At 35.4% G+C, this 24603-nt stretch overlaps 1 protein-coding gene across 2 annotated transcripts; it reads left to right on the top strand.

The window, feature by feature from the left end:
- The first annotated feature begins 13736 nt into the window (after positions 1–13736).
- Positions 13737–22164, top strand: LOC147532200 (protein TOPLESS-like). 2 transcript variants are annotated; one of them, XM_086649545.1, is made up of 26 exons: positions 13737–13982; positions 14417–14523; positions 14625–14804; positions 14892–15005; positions 15100–15258; positions 16040–16217; positions 16306–16429; positions 16555–16670; positions 16809–16974; positions 17092–17201; positions 17359–17428; positions 17507–17580; positions 17708–17803; positions 17878–17973; positions 18111–18238; positions 18322–18556; positions 18656–18820; positions 18899–18988; positions 19146–19292; positions 19976–20092; positions 20201–20380; positions 20474–20602; positions 20688–20783; positions 20902–21090; positions 21185–21351; positions 21585–22164. In XM_086649545.1, the coding sequence occupies exons 2-26, from the start codon at positions 14444–14446 to the stop codon at positions 21805–21807; spliced, it is 3429 nt and encodes a 1142-aa protein (XP_086505671.1). In that variant the 5' UTR covers positions 13737–13982; positions 14417–14443; the 3' UTR covers positions 21808–22164. The 2 variants fall into 2 exon arrangements, with proteins under 2 accessions (XP_086505671.1, XP_086505672.1); XM_086649546.1 differs by having other exon boundaries at positions 13790–13982; positions 19982–20092.
- Positions 22165–24603: the final 2439 nt, after the last annotated feature.

Raw genomic sequence — 24603 nt, 5'->3', positions numbered from 1 at the left:
TGCATCTACTCCGCAATGCCGAGGTCTCTAGTTCGATCTATGGTAATGCAAATCCATGAATATACTTGGGTATAAATAAAGTAGTTTCTGTTGATTTTAAGTCATTTAATTCGTCGGACTGTAAATGCCAAAAACACCTCCCTCGAACAAACATGAGAAGGAGTTTGTAAGGGAAAGAGGCACCTTTAACACTAACGGGAAACGCCTTTAATACTAACTAGAGGTGCCTTTAATACTTCCCAATCTAAATTCCTCATTTTGGAAGCCATCCTTACCTATGTATTTTTGTATAATTTTCATATAAATCTATCATGTATGAATCTATAAATATTGTACAGTCCCAATGACCAATAAAAATGGTTTCCAATGTCTTCCAATCGTCAATATACACATATTTTATAATAATTTAAAAACCCAATTGTCATGTTTTAACAACTATGTCGCCGAAAATATCAGACAATCAGAAACTATGAGAGAAAAGTAGTCCTCAATTAGAAAGTTCTGCGATATGAATACTAGAACTGTCTATAAGATGATTTTTTTTCAAAAATCTATCAACCACGAATCTATAAATAATGTATAGGTAAGGACCACTAAAAATCGTTTCCATGGACATAATATGTAAAGGCATAGTTGTCAATAGAGTATGAGAAAAATAAAAAGAAAAGAAAAGGTCAAAATAGCCTTCTCCTGTTTGAGTTTGAGATATTTTCTCTTATCCCTTTACTTTAGTAACAAGCTATAAAGACTTGGGACGAGAAAAGACCCGTCCCTATTATCATGTCTTAATCTTCTATTTTCTTAATCCCCAAAGGATTTTGATAACTTTAGGTAAGAATAGGTATCTTTCACATGTACTAAATATAATATTTTAGGCTATAGAATTTCATATAATCCTACTACCATTTAGTTGTCATCAATCCAAACAAAGTATGTAATTTGTCTTTGACTGAAAAGACTTTTTTGATAAAGAATAGCTATTACAGCACGTTTCCAATTATAATAGTCATACAACATAATTTTGGTGCTTCTAGTTGTATATGACCAATTTTATAAAAACACATAAATCGATTCAACATAATGATAAAGCGGAATTTCTTTATGCCCATACTTCCATTATCACCACCAGAACAACATAAGTAGGTGAAATCATAGCAATAGCAGAAGGTATCAAATGGGCGATTACCCACATAGTCAACTTCCTTCGCATCGAAAGTGACAATCGAATGATCATTAGTCACCTGAATCGCTCCAACCATCAAATCCACTGGCAAACTCAAGCGCATGTCCCAAGAATCAAGAATATGTTAAAGCTTTTTCAAGGAGTTATATTCACCCATCTTCTGCGTAAAGACAATGTAATAGCTGATACTCTTGCCAAATGGACTAGAAATTCTAATAGTATTTTTTTTTGATGAAATAGAAATTCTAATAGTATTAGTAGTTGGGAAGATGTTCCCTATTTTATTCGACATAAGTATTGTAATAACTTTTTTGTTGGTTAATATTATTTCCTTTGTAACAAAAAAAAAGGATTCAACATAAATTCTTTTTGGAGTTCTTTGAGTTTTTGAGTGGGTTGTGATCGAAGTTCGACCATGGCCACAAAATTAGTCAAGCTCGTATGGATCAAAGTTCCCCATATGGGATTTCAAATTTAAGTGAATAAACGAAATAGTGTGCGAAGTAAATTTCTTAAAAATTTGTTTTACGCTTTATCTTTAGCTCTCATATGACTCCTGATTGACACCAACCTGATTGACACTTAAAATTCATAAATCATCTTTATATAAATAATTTCTTTTGACATTGGACTCCAAGAGTTATTACATTTCAATTACATTGATACATCATGAATATATATATATATATATATATATATATATATATATATATATATATATATATATATATATATGCAATACATCATGAATTTGGATAAGTATTATAACCGCCAATCAAGACATCTTGGGCCCTAAAGGTCATATAAAGATCCGAGGTCATCTAGGGGGCATTAAAGGCCGTCTACTTCTACTTTTACTTTATTTATTGCTTAAATTACATGGGATAAATCTTGATGGTAAACTGCTTCCGCCGAGACTCGAATCCACGACTTCATGGGCTTAAGAGGGAGTGTCCAACAACTTCATCAAAGGGTGGTCGACCTTTTATAAATCTCTTGTAACCACTTTGAGAACATTATAAATTTCAGATTAGCAAAATGAAGAGCAAAATTACAAGATCGAAATGCTAATGCATTTGATAGGGAAAATGTTTTGGTTTGATTCATCCTTTGAAATGAAATATGGTGCATGGTTACTATGATTATCTTTTACTTAATTATAAGTGTTAACAATATTGAACTTAGTCAACACTTGATTGCCCAAGTGGTTCAAAGTGTTGACATAAATTCCAAAACTCTGGAAGTCGTAGGTTGGATTCCTGAAAAAGTGGAATCTATAAGTATTGAATTTCGGTTATAAAGATATAAATAGTGTAATAAGCTTGTCGAGCTTAAGAAGACATGGATATAGAGAACTAAAATTGGGAGCAAGACAGTTTTTAAAAGGTAGGATGTTTAGTAAGACGCCAAAAAAAATCTGCATTTACTTGAGGACTAAAATAAGTAGTAGGTCACATCACAATCTAAATTAGTAGGAATTGGCCTTTTTTTTATAAGTTTCCTTTGTGTATCAAAGATGAATTATTAGCAGCAATAAACAATAGAGTACTAGGTCAAACACTTTTTTTTTTTTTTGAGGAAGTAGGTCAGACACTTGGTTGGGTTGATAGTGCTGACATAAACTCCAAGATCCTAGAGGTCTCAAGTTCGATTCGTAAATGAGGTGGAATCTATGGTTATTGAACTTGGGTTATTAAAGGTATAAATAATGTAATAAATTGTCGGGCTTTAGGCCTTTATCATGTTATTGGATTTTAAGCTTCTTTCGTTATTGGTTTAACTTAAGCGATTATTATACTTATCACATCTTCATGATGTATTAATGCCTTGTAACGACTAATGTAGATCGTAGTCGATTTCTCAAAAAAGGAAAGAATATAGTAGTAGAATGTTAATGCAAAAAAATAGTAGAATGTTTTTATTTTAGAGCAGTGCCTGAAAGAACTTGTATAACAAAATAAGTAACCACTACTTTTGGCAGTGGTCTTGAGGCATAAAGAATAATCTCCGGGGAATAAATTCTCTAGAGAATCCATGTCTTTTTTTACATTTTTGGGGGGATATTATTTCTTAACCAAAAAATTACCCCTAATTTTCATCTTCCCTGTCACCTTCACCTCCACAACTTCCCACCACCACCATTGCCACCCTTTTCTTTCTTCTTTTCTCCTCTCTCACTCACTTTTACCCTCTTTTTCGGTCTCCCCTCCCCCCTTCTTCTCTCAATGTTTTTATGTCTTTCGATCTCTCACTGTTTCTCTTTCAATCTCTCATTGTTTCTCGATCGACCTCTCATTGTTTATCTCTTTCTCTTTCAATCTCTCTCTGACAGACACTGTTCCAACGAAGGGAAGTGTTCCCTTCGTCGAAACCAGGCCTCGAGGAGGGTTTCTGGCAAAACCTTTGAAGGATTTCATAGCCGCACAACGTTTCGTGGCCCTGACCATTTCGTGTCCACGTGCCCACAAACTCTGTGATCTCCACAGAGATATCTATCCAGACCAGAATTGAGAGAAGGGGGGAGATAGAGACTGCGAGAAAAAGAGATAAAGACTATGAGAGAGAGAAAGAAAAATTAATCTACAAAGAGATATGTCTACATCGAGAGAGGTGAAAATGATCTACAATGAAAGAGATGGAGATCTAGAGTGAGAACGGCAGAGAGATAGTGAACGAGATAGTGAGAGAGAGAGAGAGAGTGTGTGTGTGTGAGTGTGAGAGAGAGGGAGAGAAAAAATGTGTGTGAGAGAGTGTAAGTAAGAGAACGAGAGAGAGAGAGAGAGAGAAGATGAACATTAGTGGACAATGTTTGATCATGTCAATTTTTGGATGAAAAGAAGAATATGCCCTCTAAATCAATGTTTATTGACTAATTCTTTATGTATGGAGATTTTCTTTATTTCCCAAAGCCGCGACTTTATTTTTATATCGTGGTAGTACCTTCTTTGTCATTTGAAAGTAAATCATTGTTCCCTATAATGTCAAATTTAATTGCTATAACAGTACAATCATTTTCCATTACAACATGAGTAGCCACTTGTAGTCGTTTTTAAACGGTAAGAACAAAAAATCTGGACCGTGCAATGGTCGTTTTAACTTTTTACCTTGTGGCGTCTTCCTCATTTATATTTGGGATATTTTATAGATAATTTTTCTTTTTTATTGTTAAAGACGATGTATTTTTTTGGAGAGATGCTAGAATCACAAAAGATTTTGACAAAAAAAAGTTTCCAGCTGATGTGTCGGTTGTGATTTTCATCTCTCAACGGCCTAGATTTGGTCAAAGTTTGAAACCACACCTGCCACATCAGCTGGGAACCTTTTTTTGTCAAAATCTTTTGTAACTTTATCATTTCCCTTTTGCAAGTTATTCTCACATCTATTTCGTCAACCACCTATGTATTCATGAGAAGAAAAATGTTATAAATTACATTATAATGCATAAATGACTTTTCTCGTGCAAATATCCATAAAGTTTTCAGTAAAACATTTGTTCACTTTTATATTTTGGTGGGCGCTTTAGAACATAAAGAAAAGCCTTTGTGGCGTAAAGACTACTTAGTCCATCAAGAGTGACTTACGAGACATATTTATTTTTTAGTCCAACAATTCACTAAGTTGTCTCTTGCTCCCTAACTTTCAACTTCATTTCAACCTCACAGCTTCACACAACCACAATTTCCGCCCACCACCATCACCCCAACTTCTTCCCCAAAAATTGGTGATTGTTCGCAAAGGTGGATACCGGGGGAGCAAGAGTCAGAGGACTTTTTGCCCAAATATTTCCCAAGAAATCTTTTAGATAGAATAACGCCGGAAGAAATTCTAAGTAAGCTTATATTTCTCTCTGAATTTTTGCTTATTTTCTCTTTATGATAATCTACTTCGTATTCAAGTAGGAAGTCAGATGACTAGATGAGCATGACGAAAATGAGTTGGTCGATGACTTGTTGTAGCACGGATGATTATTTCAGAGCCGAAACGAAGTAGGCTCTGTGCCCCAACTACGTACCCCGATACAAGAAGAGTGATCCTCTAACCCGAAGGCTAACAGTCTCTGTGCAACATTATGATCAGTCATTGAGCCCTGATAATTAACAAATGTGTCATCCTGCCCTTTATACTTCAACTGGCGATTATGGTGACAACTGACCTAGATTTAACTTTATGCTAATCTAGGCAAAGTTTTAGACCCGAATGGGGGAAATATATTTTCTAATTTTGGTTTGGTTGTTTTTTTTTTTTTTTGTTGAATAGTGCATTAGATTACTCAAACTAAAAAACTATTACAATAATGTTTATATAAAAAGAAAGGTACATTCTTCCAAGTTTGACGCTTGATCTTCTTCCTGGCTTATTTCGCCAGCTGGTCAGCTTGAGAGTTGAGGCTCCTATTGGCATACTTGTAAATGACACTTTCAAAATAATTCCCTATATCCTGAATTTTATAGATATAAGCTGTTGACTGCCACTGGATTCTGTGCGTGTTATTTTGGAGGTGCTTTATAAGATTGTAGTTATCACTTTCGATGACAATGTTTTTGTATTCATTGTTCTTTGCCCAAGTTAATCCTCTAAGAATAGCAATTGCTTCGCTTTCTTCACTGGTTCTGGCTCTGTAGAAATCTGCTTCTGCTTGTATAAATTTTGCGAAATTTTGGTTTGGTTGTTGCTTTGGGTTTTTTTTTTGTTGAAAGGTAATACATTAATATAAAAAGAGTATTACAACAAACTACGAAGAAAATTAAAATTACAGTACATAAAATAGTAAAACACCTACGTAAATATAAATGGGTGTGTAGCCATTGTTAGTCCTTCTAGGGCTATGACACTAAACCAGGAGGGACACGACCCCCTGACCCTTTATATTTCTCCCACCACCATTTAAATATGGATTTAACTTTTTTCCATTTAAGTATAATGGCCCCCTTTTATTCCAACCGGACCGCAATACAAAGTCTAGCCTGAACCAACTTAATTTTTTACCAAACCAATGAGTCAATGCGAAATTTTCGGTAGATTTAAATTTTCCCTACTATTTTTGTTGAGATAATTTTCCCTACTAAAGTGTATTAAGCTTGTGCTAACTCTTCACGTTTCTACTCTGACAGTGGACCGATCTTTCTCATCTATACACACAATTAAAACAAGGCTAAGCAACAAGATGAATGACTATTTTCTCTCAAATTATTTGATTTCGTACACTGAAAAGAAAATTACTCAGAAGTTTAACATATAATACATCGCTGATGACTTTAGAGATTCGAAGGAGCGACGGGTTCTATTTTGATACATTAAATAAATAAAAAAATATTCGGCGTAGTAGTCTGATGTCATTTTTTTTTCATATTTGTGTTCCTCAAACTTTATGACTTAATTGATATTCTTAAGTGGCAATTTGAATAGAATTTCTATATAAAAATTTTAAATTTATTTATGACTAGCCCCCCACTAATTTTTTTTTTTGTTTCGTCCCTGGTACGATCAACAGGTATTGGAATTTGCATGTTATTTTCAAGGTCGATATTATCATTTGCAGGACTTCGTAAATTATTTGGTCAAGAAGTGGTGGTGATGTTGGTCGGAAGTTGTGGGGTTGAAGCGAAGTGAAGTTAAAGATTACGGGATCAATTTTCGGGTCAAGAAGTGTTGGTGACTAAAATAAATATGTCACCTCCTAAGTTAATCTTAATTGACCAAGTCCTTACATCCGAAGTTTTTTCTTCCTGGTCCAAAGTCACAACCTATATTTATTATATCATATATTGTGAAGATTCCTAGATATCATGATTTTACATAAAATGTCTTCAACTTATCATAAAAGCATAAAATGTCTTATAAACTAGGAGACATGAAGTAATTCGAAGTAACATAATAATTATTTATTTTACTTATCAAAATAATAAAATAATGTAATTTTCTTCGAACATTATTCAACAAAAAGAAAAAAAAATTCTTCAAACATGGATTATGTGTTCATTCGGTATTTTAGAGAAGCACACGACTATCTCGATTAGAGTCAATGTGCCATTGGTACAAACTACAAAGGACACCCACCATTCTATCATCATTTGACTTGGTCTGCTAAACAAACAAATCCTTAGCATTCTCCTACTTTCCAGGGCAGTGGTGCTCCTCCCTTTTCAAGTGAAAGTCGGTTACAAACATAACAATTAAGAAAGGAGTACAGCTAACTAAGGAGGTCGTTAACCTTTTGAATATAAACTGGAAAAAATAAAAAATTGGCATAATCTCAAATTGAAAGTGACAAGCTATCCTCAAACCACTTTCATTTTCTCTCGAGATTATCTCTTTTCATTTGGGCATATACTCACTCACGAGATTATCTATTCTCATTTGAACATATACTCACGAGATTATCTCAACTTTATGATTTTCCGTGACAAACATTGTTCTCCCTTAAAAAAAAAAAAAAAAAAACTTTCACTTTTAGAGGTCAACAACCTTTGGTGGGAGTGATAAGAGGTATAATCTTCCGTGACAACCATTCTTCTCTCTAAGTATCTCGTCCCTGCGCGTCAACAACCTTTGGTTGGAGTGATAAGAGGTATAATCTTCCACTTTAGAGGTCAAGGATTCCGGACACACGCTGAACAATTAAAAAAAAACTCGTCCCTGCACTAAAAAGTTTAATTTTCGCATATACTTTACTAGGTAATTACTAAGTCGTTGATCCATCGTTAAGATGTGATAAACACAATATTGGCTCTATGAGATCAAACTTGCCACCTCGACATTGCGGAATGTGTTCATCCAAGGTCGTGTGTTGGTGGCGCGCGGACAGGGTGTTCGCACCGAACCCCCAACAACAAGGGGCCCACTACTAATTTTAGAAAGAAAATAACGGTTATATATTTTATACCCAGCAACTTCCAATCTTGTTTCTTTTGTTGAATAACGATCTATGCTAGTCATTACATGACATTAGTACATCATCAATATGTGATAAGAGCATCTCCAATGCAACACTCAATTTACAAAACTCGATTTGACACATAGGATTACTTGAGTTTTTGACAAAAAACACTCTCCAATGCAACACTCAACTAGAGTCTCAATGTGATGTGGCAACAATAAATATTGAGATACTCAAAAGAAAACTCAATTGTTGAGTTTTCTTTTGAGTATCTCAACATTTATTGTTGTATGTCAATTGGTCCACACCAACATTTTATATAATAAAATAAGAACCAAAAGTAAATCTAAAGTAAATGTTGAGTTTTTTTGAGTGTTGCATTGGAGATGAATTTTGTATTGAGTATCTCAATAATGCAACCTAGGAAAGAGAAACTCAACTCATACTTGACACATTGGATTAATTGAGTTTTTGTTGAGTATTGCATTGGAGATGCTCTAAGCTCGATAACCACCTAAGTTAAACCACGAATTAAAAGGGCACAAAGTCCAACAACATTATCAAAGAGCCCAAAATGCAAAAACTTTTATTTATGTATATAATAATCCAAATTCAGCTAACATAGATTCCACCTCTTTGTGAGAACCGAACCACTTGGGCTACCAAGTGTTGACTCGAATCACGTTGTTTAATTATATACTTTTGCTGACTTTCTGTTCTCTGGGACCAGCTTCATGAGATTGATAAGACAAAGACAGTTGTCAAATAAATCTTGGCTTCTGCTCCATTATGTTAATGTGTAAATGAAAATCGTTATATTAAAGATACCATACTCAAAATCATAGTTAGAATCTAAATTACAAGTTTATATATATGTACGAGAGAAATTTAGTTTCTAACGCTTTAAGATAGCCCTTGATTCTATGAAAATTTAATATTTCATCATTAATATATTCGTTGTGGTTATAAATTTATAATCCAAAATAGAATAAACAGATCGTTACTCATCAGTAGTTGTAGGTTTGTTTCCTTGGACTAGATTTTATTGAGCTGATTTTGTTAGTAATAAGAAATCAAGTCCACTGATTTCGAACCAAAAGATAGGAGTTTATCTTTGAGAAAATATGCTTTTAACAATTTTTTAGAATTAGAGAGTACTTTTAATTAAAACTAGCTTTTAACAAGAACACGAGGCACCTTTAAAACTTCTCTATCAATGACATTCTATTGCTAGAGTTTCCTTTTGAGATATCTATTTGTCCAACACATCAATATTTGAGTGGGTGCGTTGCGTCTATAGACTTCTCCCAAAACTGCTTTTGGGGACGCACTCTGTTTGTCTCAACACGCGCCCGTCTTCTTTTCTTCTTTGTTATTGCTTATTTCTTTCTTGTTTCTCTCTGAATTTTCAAACTTAAATTTGGAAATCAATAAAAATATTAAAGGAAAGAAGATTAAACTCCCGATTAAAAAATTCGATGTTAAAGGAAACAAAAAGTTCTTTATGATTTTTTAAAGGAAATAAAAAATCCTTTGTTATAAGAAATCAAAAGAAAGAAGTTTAAACTTCGATATGTAAGGAAATTAAGAAAAAAAATCAATATTAAAGGAAAGAAGATTAAACTCTTGATTGAAAAATCCGAAGTTAAAGGAAATAAGAAATCCTTCATGATTTGTTAAAGGAAGTTAAAGGAAATAAGACTAAACATCAATGTTAAAGGAAATAAAAAAAAATTGATTATAAAGGAAAGGAGAATAAACTTCCGATTACATAAACCAATGTTAAAGGAAATAAAAATCTTTTTATGATTTGTTAAAGAAAATCAAAGGAAATAAGATTAAACTTCAATATTGGAGGAAATCAAGAAATCTGATATTAAAGGAAAAAAATATTAAACTTTCGATTAAAAGATCAAACATCTTTCTCTCTATATGATGTTAAAAGAAATAAAATATCTGATATTTCTTCTCTTGATTTTTCGTCTTTTAGGGTCTGTAGACGACAGTCGTGTAGAATCTTGATTTTTCAATTGTTAAGGTTTTCAAAGATAGAACTTGAGGAGGAGACCCTTGGGCTGACCCAGTCCGAAGTCATGCTTTGGGTCGCCGAATTGTTAGACCGCCTGGGGAGCTTACAGTTGTTGGGAATCGACCACGGTCAAACACTCTTGGGGAGCCCCCATAGCAATTTTGGGATTCGTCTTTAAGAAAACAAAACCTTATATTTAAAAATAACTAATTATTTTATTTACAAAAATAACTATACCATATAAATAAATAAATAAAACAATAATTAAACAAAACCTAAAGTTTAGAGTGTCGCAATGGAGACACAAAAGAATGAGAATCTCAATTGTTAATTTAGAATTATTCAAAACTTTTTCAAACTTTAAGTTTGAAAATTTAATCTCTCTAGTAATCACCGAAAAAGCACAAAATTTTGGAGAAGAAGATGAAGAAACACTTGGAATGAGTTTAGGGTTTAGATCCTTGAACGATTTAGTTTAAGTTTATAAAAGTTTCTTCTAAATTATTTTATGGGATCTTCTAAAATTTTAATTTTTTCAACACCGAATATTAAGTGGAAGCCCTACAGCAACAAATAGAAATAAAAGAGTCAATCTTTGTTGACCAATTTTGTAGAAAATTTTTATTCTCCAGTTAAGTATTTTTCTTTATTCCCAAAACCGTGACCATGTTTAATGCTTTCAAAAACATAATTTTTCTTTGACACGTGTTAAAAAAATCACTTTCTAAATCATTCAAAACTTACAAAAATGGCCAGCGTATTGGGGAAAGCTAAATAGTTTCCGGGGTGTGAAATTTTAAAGAGAATATGTAAAATTTTGAAAATTTTATGGGAAAATATATTTTATGAGGAAATTGTCCACCTCACCTCTCTCTCTCACCTCTCGCCACCACACATGTCTTTCCACCTCATCTCTCTCTCCACCTCATCTCTTTCTTCTCCGACGAAGGTCGCGGATCGAAAAAATTCCGGCCGGCGACCTTCAGCATAGGTTTTTTTTCTTAAACTCTTCTCTTTCTCTCTCTAAAAACCAGACCTTGAAGGTCTGGTTTGAAACCAGACCGAAATCTATTTTCATCAACCAGAACTCGGTCTGGTTTGAAACCAGACCAGATCTGGTTTGAAACCAGACCAGATCTGGTTACAAACCAGACCTTGAATCTGGTTTCTCCGGCGAAGGGGTTCCCTTCGCCGGAGTTTCTAGAGAGAGAGAGTGATTTTTTTTTCATGGTCGCCGACCGGAAATTTTTTCGGCCGGCGACCTTGTCGGAGAGGAGAGAGAGGTGAGGTGGAGAGAGAGTGAGGTGAGGTGGAGGGAGAGTGAGGTGGAGGTTTTTATTTCCCTCTAACAACTTACAAAATAAAATTGTCAAACAAAATTGACCAATTTTTGACCAAGTCTTCACACTCCGGAAACTATTTAGCTTTCCCCAAAACGTTGGCCTACAAAAATAGGTGTAAGAAAGAACATGCGAAAAAAACATCTAAACCATAAGTAGTTCAAATGGTATGTTCAAGTAAATTATATTTTTTTACTCCAATTTCTTGTATTATTGTACTAGTAGGAAATAGAAGGAGCTCTCGTTTTGCTTTGTTGTACCCATTTTTCTGTTGTATTTTAATTTTTTGAAGATGATAAAAATATTTTCGGTTAATACGCCAGACATGTTAAATATATCTTGGAAATAATGACGGTCTTTTATAAAACTTGACAATGGTCTTCTTTACGCTTTTTGTTGTTTTTGGTATCTTGCGACATCCTCATTTTTGTTTATTTTGAATGACAGTTCATAAATTCTTAAATCAAGATCTCATTAATAGATATTAAATATTTGTAATCGCGATTCACCTGCTTTGTTATAATTGAAGGATTCTTATGATAAAATATTCTTTCTGTATATAAGAACGAAGTACAATCTGTCTGAAAAGTTAAACGTTAAGGTGTTAAAAACGAAAAAAAATCAATGACACATACTAGAAAATCACTTTATTTAATTACTTGAAACTTCATAAAAATGCGCGTAAAAAGCTAACATCTAAAAAAATTTTGGACGAAAAACATCTAAAAGTGAAATAATTTATTAAACAATTCTCTTGTTGACCAGTTTAAGTCTGAGGGAGCAAAATATCATTACCCCATTTTTGCAGGCCCGTGCATGGGCCAGTGCGGCTGCTGGGCGCCCGCACTGCCCCCCCCACTACAAGTGCCCATTTCTTGTAACACATTAGAATTGCCGTTATGTAAACCCGATAGCAAACAATAACACAATATACCAATCAGCCCGAGTGGGAGGCTTCCAAAGCTTCCACCGCGGAGACACAAATTCGAATCCCTCTCCACACAAATCTTTTGGTTTTTTTTTCACACTTTGTAGGTTGAGGGTAAAAGTGTTAAATATACCTTTAATTCTACTCTATTATACTTTTTCTTTACTGTATTGTTAAACTTGAAGTGTTTTTAAAAATGAAAATTTAATTGTAAGAGGTATAATCTTTCACCTCAGAGGTCAAGGGTTAGACACACGCTGAACAATTAAAAAAAAGATAAAGTATTATTTTTCAATTATTTTAAACTAGCCATGCTCACTAAAAGTCTCTAATCTGCTCCTGGTCATATTTGATAAGTAGCGAACAATCTATATTGTTTATATTAAGATCTAACATTTCATAAAACCTTAATATTTCATTAGAAGAAACAAAAAAATGGGTTTAAGTTATCGTGGATTTTAGACTAGATTTTTTTTATAAAATGAAATTTTAAAATGGAAAAATTTTCTTACGACTGTTTTTGTCAAAATACATTTGGATTCATCTATACTATGCACTAACATATTACCTTGCATTTTTTTATAATTTTCATTTGTAATTTTTTATTATACAAAAGGCCCACAAAAAAATTCGCACAGGGCCTCTGAATTCTCAGGCACGGCCCTGCATTTTTGTTCTGGGTATCTTGCGGCATCCTCATTTTTGTTTATTTTGAATGACAGTTCATAAATTCTTGATCAAGATCTCATAAATAGATATTTGATATGAGTAATCGCGATTTACCCGCTTTATCATTATTTAAGGATTATTATGATAAGATATTCTTTCTGTATATAAGAACGAAGTACAAATTTTTTTTTGTTGAACAAATAGTTTGAAAAGTCAAACGTTAACGTGTTAAAAACGAAAAAAATTAATCACACATATCTCTTTATTTAATAACTTGAAACTTCATAAAAATGGGTGTACGAAAATAACATCTAAATAATAATTTTCGTACGAAAAACATCTAAAAGTGAAATAATTTAAACAGTTCTTTAGTTGATTAGCTAAAGTATGAGGGAGCAAAATATCATTACCCCGTAATAACATCAATTTAACTAGTGACACACCTTGTAATTTATAACCTAAACTAGGCTCCAAAAGTAAACTTAAGAAGATAAGAACTCCATTTTTTAACTTTTTCTTAAACGATACGATAAATTTAACGATAATTTCATTTTCTCTTGAATTTCTCACTCTCCTTTATGAAGATCAAGACAACTGTCCTCTAGGGATTCCGCGTCGATAAAGTCGACTCAACTCAGTCTGCTCATGTGGGACCCACCTCAAACTGTGCTTATCAAAATTGCTTATCCCTAATTGATAAGTGAATTTCAATATTAATGATAAGTAAACTAACTTATCATTGGTCCTGTCGCCTCTTCCTATCACCTCTTCTTATAAATCCAATCTCTTCTTCCTTCACTCGCAGCATATTTTTCTTCTTCTTCTTCTCTCGAAAAGAGGAAGAGAAAGTTAGAGAGAGAAAATCTAGAGAGAGAGAGAGAGAGAGAGAAAGTTGGAGTTTTTGATCTCTTCTTCTTCTCCTGTTTTTTCTGCTCGATCGATTTGGGTTTTAAGAGGTTAGTTCTTCACTACCCACTCTCAATCTCTGCAGAAATGTTTGAAAGTTTCTGCTTTTTTTTACTTTATTATCTTCATCTCGCTTTTCTAGAAATCTTCATTTTTTTTTTCATTTTTAGTTATTTATTTCTTATTTTGTTTGATTATGTGTTTGGTTTAAGTTGTTTTGGTATTTTTGATTGTTGAAAGCCCTAATTTTTATGGTTTAGTTTCATGGGTTTTTGGTTTTGTTCTTGCCTGATTTTCAATTTTATGTTGTGATCTTCATGGGAATTTTAGGGGTTTTTGTTTGTTACAGAGATTTGAGTTGAACCCTTGTTTTTTTTGTCTCATTTTTGAACAATTTGTGCTTATATTTATCAGAGAGATCGTTAAATAAGATTGTTATTATGTTTTATGCTGAAGATCTACTCTTATTTTGTTTCATTTGAAGGTTTAGAGAGATAGAGACGTTGTGACCATGTCATCTCTCAGTAGAGAGCTTGTTTTCCTGATCTTACAGTTCCTTGATGAGGAGAAGTTTAAAGAGACTGTTCACAGGTAAGGAACTTACTAAAATTGTTGTGGGGAGGTTTTATTTTTTGTTGTTTTTGTTTCTTCAAAATGATTTTTGTGATCTTACTTGTCAACCCTATTATTAGACTTGAGCAAGAGTCAGGATTCTTCTTCAATATGAAGTACTTTGAAGATGAAGTTCACAATGGTAATTGGGATGAGGTTGAAAGATACCTATCCGGTTTTACAAAAGTTGACGACAATCGCTATTCAATGAAGATATTCTTTGAAATCAGGAAACAAAAGTATCTAGAGGCATTGGATAAGTAAGTCATTTTCCATTTTTGTCTTGTCAATTTTTGATTTTTGATTTTTCTTTCTACATTTCTCTTAATGCGAGTTTGATTTTGTAGGCATGATCGGACTAAGGGTGTCGATATTTTGGTTAAGGATCTCAAAGTGTTTGCCTCATTTAATGAGGAGTTGTTTAAGGAGATAACTCAACTCCTTACATTAGATAATTTCAGGTAATGTTTCGTAGTCATGTGAGAAGTTGTTGTTCCTTAATTTCTGAAAGGGAACCCTAGAATTTGATGTGCTCACATTTCTCTGAAATTATAGGGAAAATGAGCAACTCTCCAAGTATGGGGATACAAAAGCTGCAAGAGCAATTATGTTAATTGAGCTGAAAAAACTGATCGAAGCAAACCCTCTATTCCGTGATAAATTGCAGTTTCCTAACCTCAAGAACTCAAGGCTTCGAACCCTCATTAACCAAAGGTATTCTTTTTATGTTGCTTCATGACTTACCAACTGGTGATATTTTATTCCATTAAAAATGTTTTAGACTTCAATCAGTATGTAGGTTCCTTGATTGTGCTCATTTTTCAAATTAGATTAATTCTAGACATGTCTAAAGCATAAAACCTACATGGTTAGAACTGTGAATTGGTTTTTCGCAATAACTTCTGTATGGCAGTTTCTAATCGCAAATCATGTTGCACGAAAAAGGCGCATATTCTTCCTCGAATGGGATTTAGTGTCAAATTCACCGTTGAATTTTGTAAGATAGAAGTATTAGATCGTATTATTGAACACCACACTTGCGCAATAAAATCTCCAATATATTTGGGAAATGAACTTCTCTCTGACTTGAAAGCTTCATGTTCTATTAAGCTCAATTAGACATTACTTGTGCTTTCTTCACTGCCAAAGTAGTTTACAGGGCTATATAAGCTTGTGAGTAGCTTGAATTGCTTTCCTGTTGTAGCCTCATGGACCTCATTGCACATGGCTAATGAACTCCGTTTTATATTTTGGAACCTACCCTTGTTTGCCACCTTTAGCACTTGACTTTATTAAACCGTATGCATATTATTAAATTCTCCGAAATAATTTCTGGCCGCTTGAATCGCTTTTATTGCAGTATGGTGTTATGGTAAAGAAATTTGTGGTTATATCTGAGCAATTGACCCGGGCTATCCTCAGATGTCTTCACTAAACCTTATGCATATAATTAATGGCTCAATTGTGACATAGATATTTCTGTTTATTATGGCAGCTTGAATTGGCAGCATCAGCTCTGTAAAAACCCGAGGCCTAATCCTGATATAAAGACTCTGTTTGTTGATCACACTTGTGGGCAATCCAATGGCGCTCTTGCTCCATCACCTGGAAACAATCCTCTGCTAGGATCCCTACCTAAAGCTGGGGGGTTTCCTCCATTGGGGGCACATGGGGTACGCAATTGAGCTGGCTATTTGGTCATAGAATTGCTTTCATTTGATACATGTCTATCTCTTACTATGGGTTAATTATTTTGGCCAGCCTTTTCAACCTACCCCAGCACCAGTTCCAACTCCTCTTGCTGGTTGGATGTCCAATCCATCTACTGTTGCTCATCCAGCTGTTCCTGGAGGGGGCATTGCACTTGCTGGTCCAGCAAACCCTGGTACTACTTATAACTTCTTACTTTCTTTAGTTCTTATTACGTTTCGACCAGGGCGTCAATTTTTGGTCCATGGTGATACAATTAAAAGTTCTCATGTATTTACAAATTTAAATGTCTTGTGACAGCTTCAATGCTGAAGCACCCTAGGACTCCACCAACGAATAACCATTCAGTAGATTACCCATCTGGTGATTCTGACCATGTACCGAAAAGAATAAGGCCGCTCGGAATTTCCGATGAGGTAACTGAGCCATCATAAACCACTCATGATTTTTTTTTTACTATTTCTTTAGTCCTGGGATATGGACTCTTGAATCCTTTTTTTCTTTGCTTTTGTTTTCTGATATTTGCTGTTTGTTTATTTCCTGTACTGGTGTAGGTAAATCTTCCTGCTAATATTTTACCTGTATCCTATATGGGTCAGAGTCATAGTCAAGCTTTCAACACACCAGATGATTTACCCAAGACTGTTGCAAGGACATTTAGTCAGGGCTCATCTCCCTTGAGCATGGATTTTCATCCTATTCAGCAGACTCTACTTTTGGGTTAGTTTCTCTTACCCTCTATGTGCCTTTCTGCAGCTTTCAGTGTTTCGGTGTGATAAACTTTAATTTACTATTACTCTCTAATTTTTAGTTGACTAATATCTATTAATGCTCCAGTTGGTACCAATGTTGGGGACATTGCATTGTGGGAAGTTGGTTCTCGAGAGAGATTGTTTGCGAAGAACTTTAAGGTTTTGGATCTTGGAGCTTGTTCAATGCCACTGCAGGTATATTCCCTTCCTCACCAAGGGTTATACTTCGACAAAAGTAGGATCAGCTTTGAATTCTCTATTTCGTTCATTCGTCTTCAAGCAGAAATGAGTTTTTTAATTTAATAATGCCATTAGTTAAGGCAAAACTAAAATATAATTTAATGAAATTTAGGCAGCTCCAGCTAAGGATCCCACTGTATCTGTGAACCGTATTATTTGGAGCCCCGATGGTACATTATTTGGTAAGTAACTGCGACTGCCAGTATTTTATTTTTGATGTACCCAATTATTCATTAATTTGATATGTTACAATTGAGCAGGAGTGGCATATTCTAGGCACATTGTGCAGATATACTCTTATCATGGAGGGGATGATGTCCGACAACACTTGGAGGTACGTTTTCTAATTAACTCATATTGATTATATCATACAGTTTTGTATGAATTGAATGTACTATTTCCTTTTATGTACATGTTTGCTGTTATATGGTCCTAATTCCAACGTCACCTTTTCTTTCTAGATTGATGCACATGTTGGTGGTGTCAATGATCTTGCATTTTCTCACCCCAACAAACAACTATCTGTTGTGACCTGTGGTGATGACAAGACCATTAAGGTTGGTTTTTTGCAATGTAAGGATGGAGGTATTGTCATCTTTTCAGTCTTAGTTTAACATTGTGGTTCGTTTAGGTGTGGGATGCTGCTACTGGCACCAAACAGTACACTTTTGAAGGTCACGAAGCCCCTGTATATTCAGTCTGCCCACATTACAAGGAGAACATTCAGGTAAGGATATAGATGTGAACATGTTCGTGTTTCGATATTGTACTTCGAGTTCACTTCATCTTTTGTATGCTCCCGCAGTGTTGACTGCCCTGCAATTTTTTATGGTCTTATTGTGCTACCTATGCTGTTTATTTCAGTTTATATTCTCAACAGCGGTAGATGGAAAGATAAAAGCATGGCTATATGACAATTTGGGATCTAGGGTTGATTATGATGCTCCTGGTCACTGGTGCACAACAATGGCATACAGTGCTGATGGTTCAAGGTTGATTTATCAGAATTTACATTGACAAACTCTTCCTATATTTGAAGTGGTCTAATCTTATTATGCCATCTTTGATGTTTTAGGCTCTTTTCTTGTGGGACAAGTAAAGAAGGAGAGTCCTACATTGTTGAATGGAATGAAAGTGAAGGTGCTGTAAAGCGGACCTACCAAGGATTCAGAAAACGTTCTTCGGGTGTTGTGCAATTTGATACTACTAAGAACCGGTTTTTAGCCGCTGGTGACGAATTTGTGATCAAAGTTTGGGATATGGACAGTATTAACCTCTTAACAACTATAGATGCTGATGGGGGTTTACCAGTAAGTTCTTAAAGTGTTATTCTAATTAAAGTTGTGATCACTTGTCTCAGTGAAAAGTTCTGTTCTAAGCTTCAATGTTCTCCTTTTTGCGTTTTTAAGGCAAGCCCGCGGATCCGCTTTAACAAAGAGGGTACTTTGTTAGCTGTTTCTGCAAATGATAATTCAATAAAAATCTTGGGAACTACTGATGGTCTGCGGTTGCTGCGGACATTTGAAAATCGCTCTTTTGATGGCCCAAGAGTTGCATCTGAGACTGTACCAAAGGTTTGCGTATTCAACGTTTTATTGCTAGAAGACCGTTTCTAGGAAGTGGCTTCCCCTAATACTTGCTGTTCTTTGCAGCCTGCGATAAGTCCAATCTCAGCTGGTGTTGCTGCCACTAGTGCTGGACTTGCAGATAGAGTTGCCTCTGTGGTGGCTATTACTGGAATGGTTTGTGGCAATTCTTTCTCTCTTTTTTTCTCTTCCTCTGCATATTGTCTATAAAATGCCCTATTTAGACCTTGCTCATTTAGTCATAATATCATTAAACATAAATTATTTTATGTTAGAATTGTTCTGAAGGACGCTTATGTTTTTCCTTTGCTAGAATGGGGACAATAGAAACTCCAGTGATGTTAAACCTAGAATACCAGAAGAAGCCAATGACAAGTCAAAGATTTGGAAACTTACAGAGATAAGTGAACCGGCAGATTGCAGATCGTTACGGCTCCCTGATAATATGAGAACAAACAAGGTATTTTCCCAGATAACTTGCTAAATCTTTGCATTTGAATACTTATTGGGCACTTGTAGTTTTGTAATTTTACTTGTTGACCAATTTGTATTTTTCCCGAGTAATATAACATGTTGACGTCTCTCAATATATGCTACGCGTATGTTGAACCAACTCATACTCTTATTATTTCTGACCTCTGGCCGAAGACCTCGAGCGTTCATGCTACAAGTTTTACGCTTAAATTTTGTCACAATGAGTCAAGTGCTGCAACTTCTTAAAACTAGTTCACTATTTTCATTTCAGCCCATTTGGCGCCTCAGCTTACCGCTTTAGTTTTGTCGATTGAATATTTGTAGTGATGAATTTGGTTTTGTCAGCTATTACATGGTAGTATTCATTTATAAGTCGTATGCATATTAAACGGTTATTTGTGCTTGACTTCTCTAGAAATAATTGTTTGTATCCCAATGGAAAGTTTTGGGTAGATCTGCATCTGTTATGACCAAAATATAGGGAATTGACGTGTTCTTCAATCCAAAAGAACACAAACACTCTTCAATTCCATATGTTCTGGACCTCTGATTTTATTTGGCAAACAATTCTTGACAGATACAAGTTTGTGTATGTCTTCAGTTGATTGGTGAATTTATACCTAATATTATTTGATCTTGCAAAATTTTGATATCCTTTATATCCGATAGCTGCAGATATCGAGGTTGATCTATACTAATTCCGGTGGAGCAATTCTAGCATTAGCATCAAATGCCACTCATCTTCTATGGAAATGGCAGCGAAATGACCGAAATTCTACCGGCAAGGTAAAACGATCGTATACTAGATGAGCTTTCTATTCCTCATGGAGCTGCTCTCATTAGACTAGGGAAATGGACACTGATTACGATATACAATGCTTTAATTTGTTTTAGGCAACAACAAATGTCCCCCCTCAACTATGGCAACCTACAAGTGGCATACTGATGACTAATGACATAGCCGATGCTAACACAGAAGAGCCTGTTTCATGCTTTGCTTTATCAAAGAACGATTCTTATGTGATGTCGGCATCAGGAGGAAAAATATCGTTATTCAACATGATGACGTTTAAGGTTCTTACTCTAGAACTCAGTTTTTTTTTTGGTGGATTTTACGTTCTTCTTGGCTTAGATTGTCTAATATCAATCTCCACTGGGAAAATGTAGACAATGACGACTTTCATGCCTCCACCACCTTCGGCAACATTTCTTGCTTTTCACCCTCAAGATAATAACATAATTGCAATCGGCATGGATGACTCGACAATACAAATTTACAACGTGCGGATAGACGAGGTATGGTACTACTTACATATTGGGAGAGAGAGAAGTCTGTAAGCAACGAAATAGGGTCCTCGATAAAAATATATTATTTATGCAGGTTAAAAGCAAGCTTAAAGGTCACTCTAAAAGAATTACCGGTCTTGCCTTCTCTCATGTACTGAATGTACTCGTATCATCTGGAGCAGATGCCCAGGTTAGTAACAATGAAAGAGTTCGTCCATCAATTCATATGAATCCACATGCTTATTTTAGATCTTGCATATTGGCCTTAGTTTTGCGACTTATATATGTTTGACCTCATCTTTCTGTAGATTTTCGTGTGGAGCTCAGATGGATGGGAAAAACAGAAAAGTCGATTCTTGCAGATTCCATCTGGGAGGCCAACAACAGCCATGTCAGATACGCGAGTGCAGTTTCACCAAGATCAGATACACTTCCTAGCTGTACATGAGACCCAGCTTGCCATATATGAAACTACTAAACTCGATTGTGTGAAACAGGTACTTACATTTGCAAGCTCGTAAAGTTTATTACAGGTTGTTTTTCACTGATTCATTTTCTTTGTTCTTCGACGATGTTTTTGTATTTGGACAGTGGGTTCCGCGAGAAAATTCTGCACCAATCTCCCATGCAACATTTTCATGTGACAGCCAGTTAGTATATGCCTCCTTTGCGGATGCAAGCATATGCATCTTCGGTGCTGCAAACCTGCGACTAAGATGTCGGATCAATCCAGCTGCCTATCTTCCAGCCAACGTCAGGTATTTTATGCTCGCAAAGCTACTTCACTCACAAAGTTAGGCTGAGAACCATATCTCTGACCAAGTCAGTGTCAGACCTCATGGTACCAATGAGCTTCCTTGAGCAACCACTCGATAACTAACTGTGCGTGGAGTCATAATGTGTGGCCTGGATCATATTTTTTGTCACAGAGAAGCAAAAAAGAAGCAAGTACTAATTCATTTAATATTTGTTTTGCTTATGGTTATGACAGTTCTACAGTATATCCACTAGTGGTAGCAGCACATCCATTAGAACCGAATCAGTTTGCATTGGGATTGACGGATGGTGGAGTCCATGTATTCGAGCCGAGCGAGAAAGAAGGGAAATGGGGCGTACCACCTCCTGTTGAGAATGGTTCAACTTCGGGTATGCCGTCTTCATCAACAAATGTAGGAGGAGGAGGAGCTTCAGGGTCAGATCAACCACAGAGGTGATGAAATATGAAAAATCTGACTAGTTCTCAAAAATTTTAGGTAGAGTTTTTCTAGTTAGGGTTGGAGGGGTTTCTGTGTTCCTCCTTTAGAAATGGAACTGCAAAATTCCTGTGGTAAATTAAATGTTATTATCAGAATCATATAATTTAGCAGGATTAAGAAAAAGTAGGGTTTGCTTTGTATCTGGTTGGAACTGAACCATCCTTGAATCTTATTTAGTTTTATATCTTCCTGTGCTTTTCCTATTCTTGATTCATGTTTTTGTTGGGGATGGAAGGGGTTTGGTGGTGTATTTAGATTCTGTTTGCAATAGTTTAGGGTTGTTTCTATTAATATAATAAAAATATTCATTGCAAATACATATTCGACCCGGACTCAAAGAAAATAGAGTTCAATAACTTTAATACAGGTAGACTTTTAATAATTTGCAAATAGAAATTTGCAATAGTTTTTAGGGTTGTTTCTATATAGATAAATAGAGATGAGAGATGTTCTCACCCAGAAATAGAATTAGAGCACATCATCTTATTCTAATTGACCAAGTGTTTTCTGACCTGCTAAGGATGTACTTCATTTTGCACGGCTAATGCTTTAGAATATTTTAGGGCGATAAAGATTTTGGTCAACTAGCTTTGACCGGCCATATTCACTCAGAGTCTAAAAATTAATTTTTTATTTCTTGTCCTCTATTCTTCATCTCTCTCCTTCCTAGAGGGTTTCGTAGCCGACATTCCATGAATCTGAAACCCTTTTCGAGGTGTTTTTTTGTCTCAGACGAAGGAGAATTCGGCGAAAGGTATACTTTCCTTCGTCGAAACTATGTGTGTGTGAGAGATAAAAAGAAAAAACTGTGTGAGAAACTACGAGCCCGAGAGAGAGAGAGAGAATTATCAGTGGTGGTCAGAAGTTGTGGTGGGGGATGAGAGGGGAAGATGAAAATTAGGGGGCGGAGGCAAAATAATACTTAGTCAATTTTTGAACTCAAAATAAATATGTCCCCTTGACCTAAGACTTTATTCTCTAGAGACTTTTCTGAATTCTTCAAAGAAACCGCGTTTTGCAAACTAAATTTGGGAAATTTATATGTCTACCATTTCTACATGTCCCACTCACACCTTCTTTAACTTTGGAACAAAAATACCTTAAAGGGCCAAAATCCAACCAAATTCTAAGGTGTGGTGGTTTGGTAGTGGTGGTTGAGATACAAATGCTGGTGGTGGTGGAGATACAACGGTGGTGCAGGTTTGACGGGCGGTGGAGGTGTACAGTGGTGGTGGTACGACAGTGTGGTGGTGGAGCAGAAATAAACAAACAAATTTTTTTGGTAAAGTAATATTCGTGCATATGCTGAAGAAAAGTTGCTTAACTTTAAAATCAAATTTTTTTTTTGAGACAACTGTAAACATTGTATTATTTATATGTCAAAAGTTACAGATGAGAAAGCAAAGTTACAATGAGGGAGTTAACAGCTGAAAAGTATAAAGTGAAACTCAAATCCTTATTGTTAACTGTAGTGGCTGAGTCATAAGCCGTCGAACAAACCAACTCGATTGTAGCAGTTTTTCGACCATCCTTCATAAGTGGAAGAGTAGCAACGAGGTCCAATAAACTGGTGTATAGCATAATAAGATTCCATTGCAACCCATCCAAGCTCGAGCATGAGATCTCAAGAAACCAGCACCACTCTATAAAGCTTTCGAGCAAATCAGTCCAAATTAGTCCCTGAAACACAAACAATAACACCTCCCAAGTAGGGTGAAAGAGGAATTTAATATCTCCAAAGAAGAAAATCAAGTTCCAGACAACGGAATCATCAGACTCCAGGGGTACCCTCCAGACTTCTCTCGATAGAGAAATAATATCCAACTGTCTGCCAGAGGAAGAAAAATTGAATACCTGGTTAGGGTTGCTGGTCCAGTTCAAGTTGAAAGACTCAACTAAATCATTTAAAAGAAGTAGCAAGGCTACTAAAGGTGGAGAGAGTGTGAATAAATCTGTATTCCATGACAAATAACGAACAAATCTATATCGAAGAACCATTAAAGAGATGTATCCATCTCTAGAGAAGCAATCAGTTGTAGCAGTAGCTTGAGCAATATAGGTGACCAATTTACCAGGGTCAAACGGTCTGCCCAACAGGAATAACCCGCACGCCCAACTAGATGGTCCGGGGTCAAAGGGGTGCCCCAAACAGTACCATATATAGGCTCAAGAACATGAAATTAAGTTGGGCCCAGAAAGTGTTAGGAAACAATTGTTAAAGGAGAGACCCAAGATTGTCTTTGAGTGGACACATGTTGAGATGAGACAATCCCATTTATTATAAGACGTGTCAACTATAGGAGAAAGGGGAGTTTTGGGATTGACATGTGCGACGGTCACCGGAACCCTCACCATTCTCTCCTTTAGGCCAGAAAAGCAATGTTCAGGACTACCTGATCTTGGGTTCAAAACACAGTGAGAGGAAGTACACATAGCTTTAAGCTCAAAGTGAAGCATACAATCCAAGAAATCACCCACACAAAGAAAAATTGGCCGGAAATGATTATTGCTATCTGAAACTTTGAGCTCGGCGGCGAGAAAACCATGAAGGTAGAATTCAAACAAACTTAAATTAAACACTAATCTACTACCATCCTACAAAGATAGAGAAGCAAACCTTCTGAAAACACAAAACAAGACGATGAAGATATACCTAATATAAAGAAATAAAGAAGCACTATTTTAACTCTAATACTCTAGATCTTGCAATAAACAGTCTTACTAAGGTGCTGGTGAGAGATAATAGGTGGTAGA

The sequence above is a fragment of the Eschscholzia californica genome, unplaced genomic scaffold, assembly GCF_041429995.1.
Source record: "Eschscholzia californica isolate CP2 unplaced genomic scaffold, dmEscCali1.0.p SCAF_6, whole genome shotgun sequence".
In the NCBI taxonomy this organism is placed as follows: domain Eukaryota; kingdom Viridiplantae; phylum Streptophyta; class Magnoliopsida; order Ranunculales; family Papaveraceae; genus Eschscholzia; species Eschscholzia californica.
This window is presented reverse-complemented; position numbering and strand designations above follow the sequence as displayed.

Coding starts and splice junctions, on each gene's coding strand:
- LOC147532200 (XM_086649545.1), top strand. CDS start 14,444: ATGTCATCTCTCAGTAGAGAGCTTGTTTTCCTGATCTTACAGTTCCTT. Junction 17,429..17,506: donor CCCCGATGGTACATTATTTG/GTAAGTAACTGC, acceptor ACAATTGAGCAG/GAGTGGCATATTCTAGGCAC. Junction 17,974..18,110: donor ATTACAAGGAGAACATTCAG/GTAAGGATATAG, acceptor TGTTTATTTCAG/TTTATATTCTCAACAGCGGT.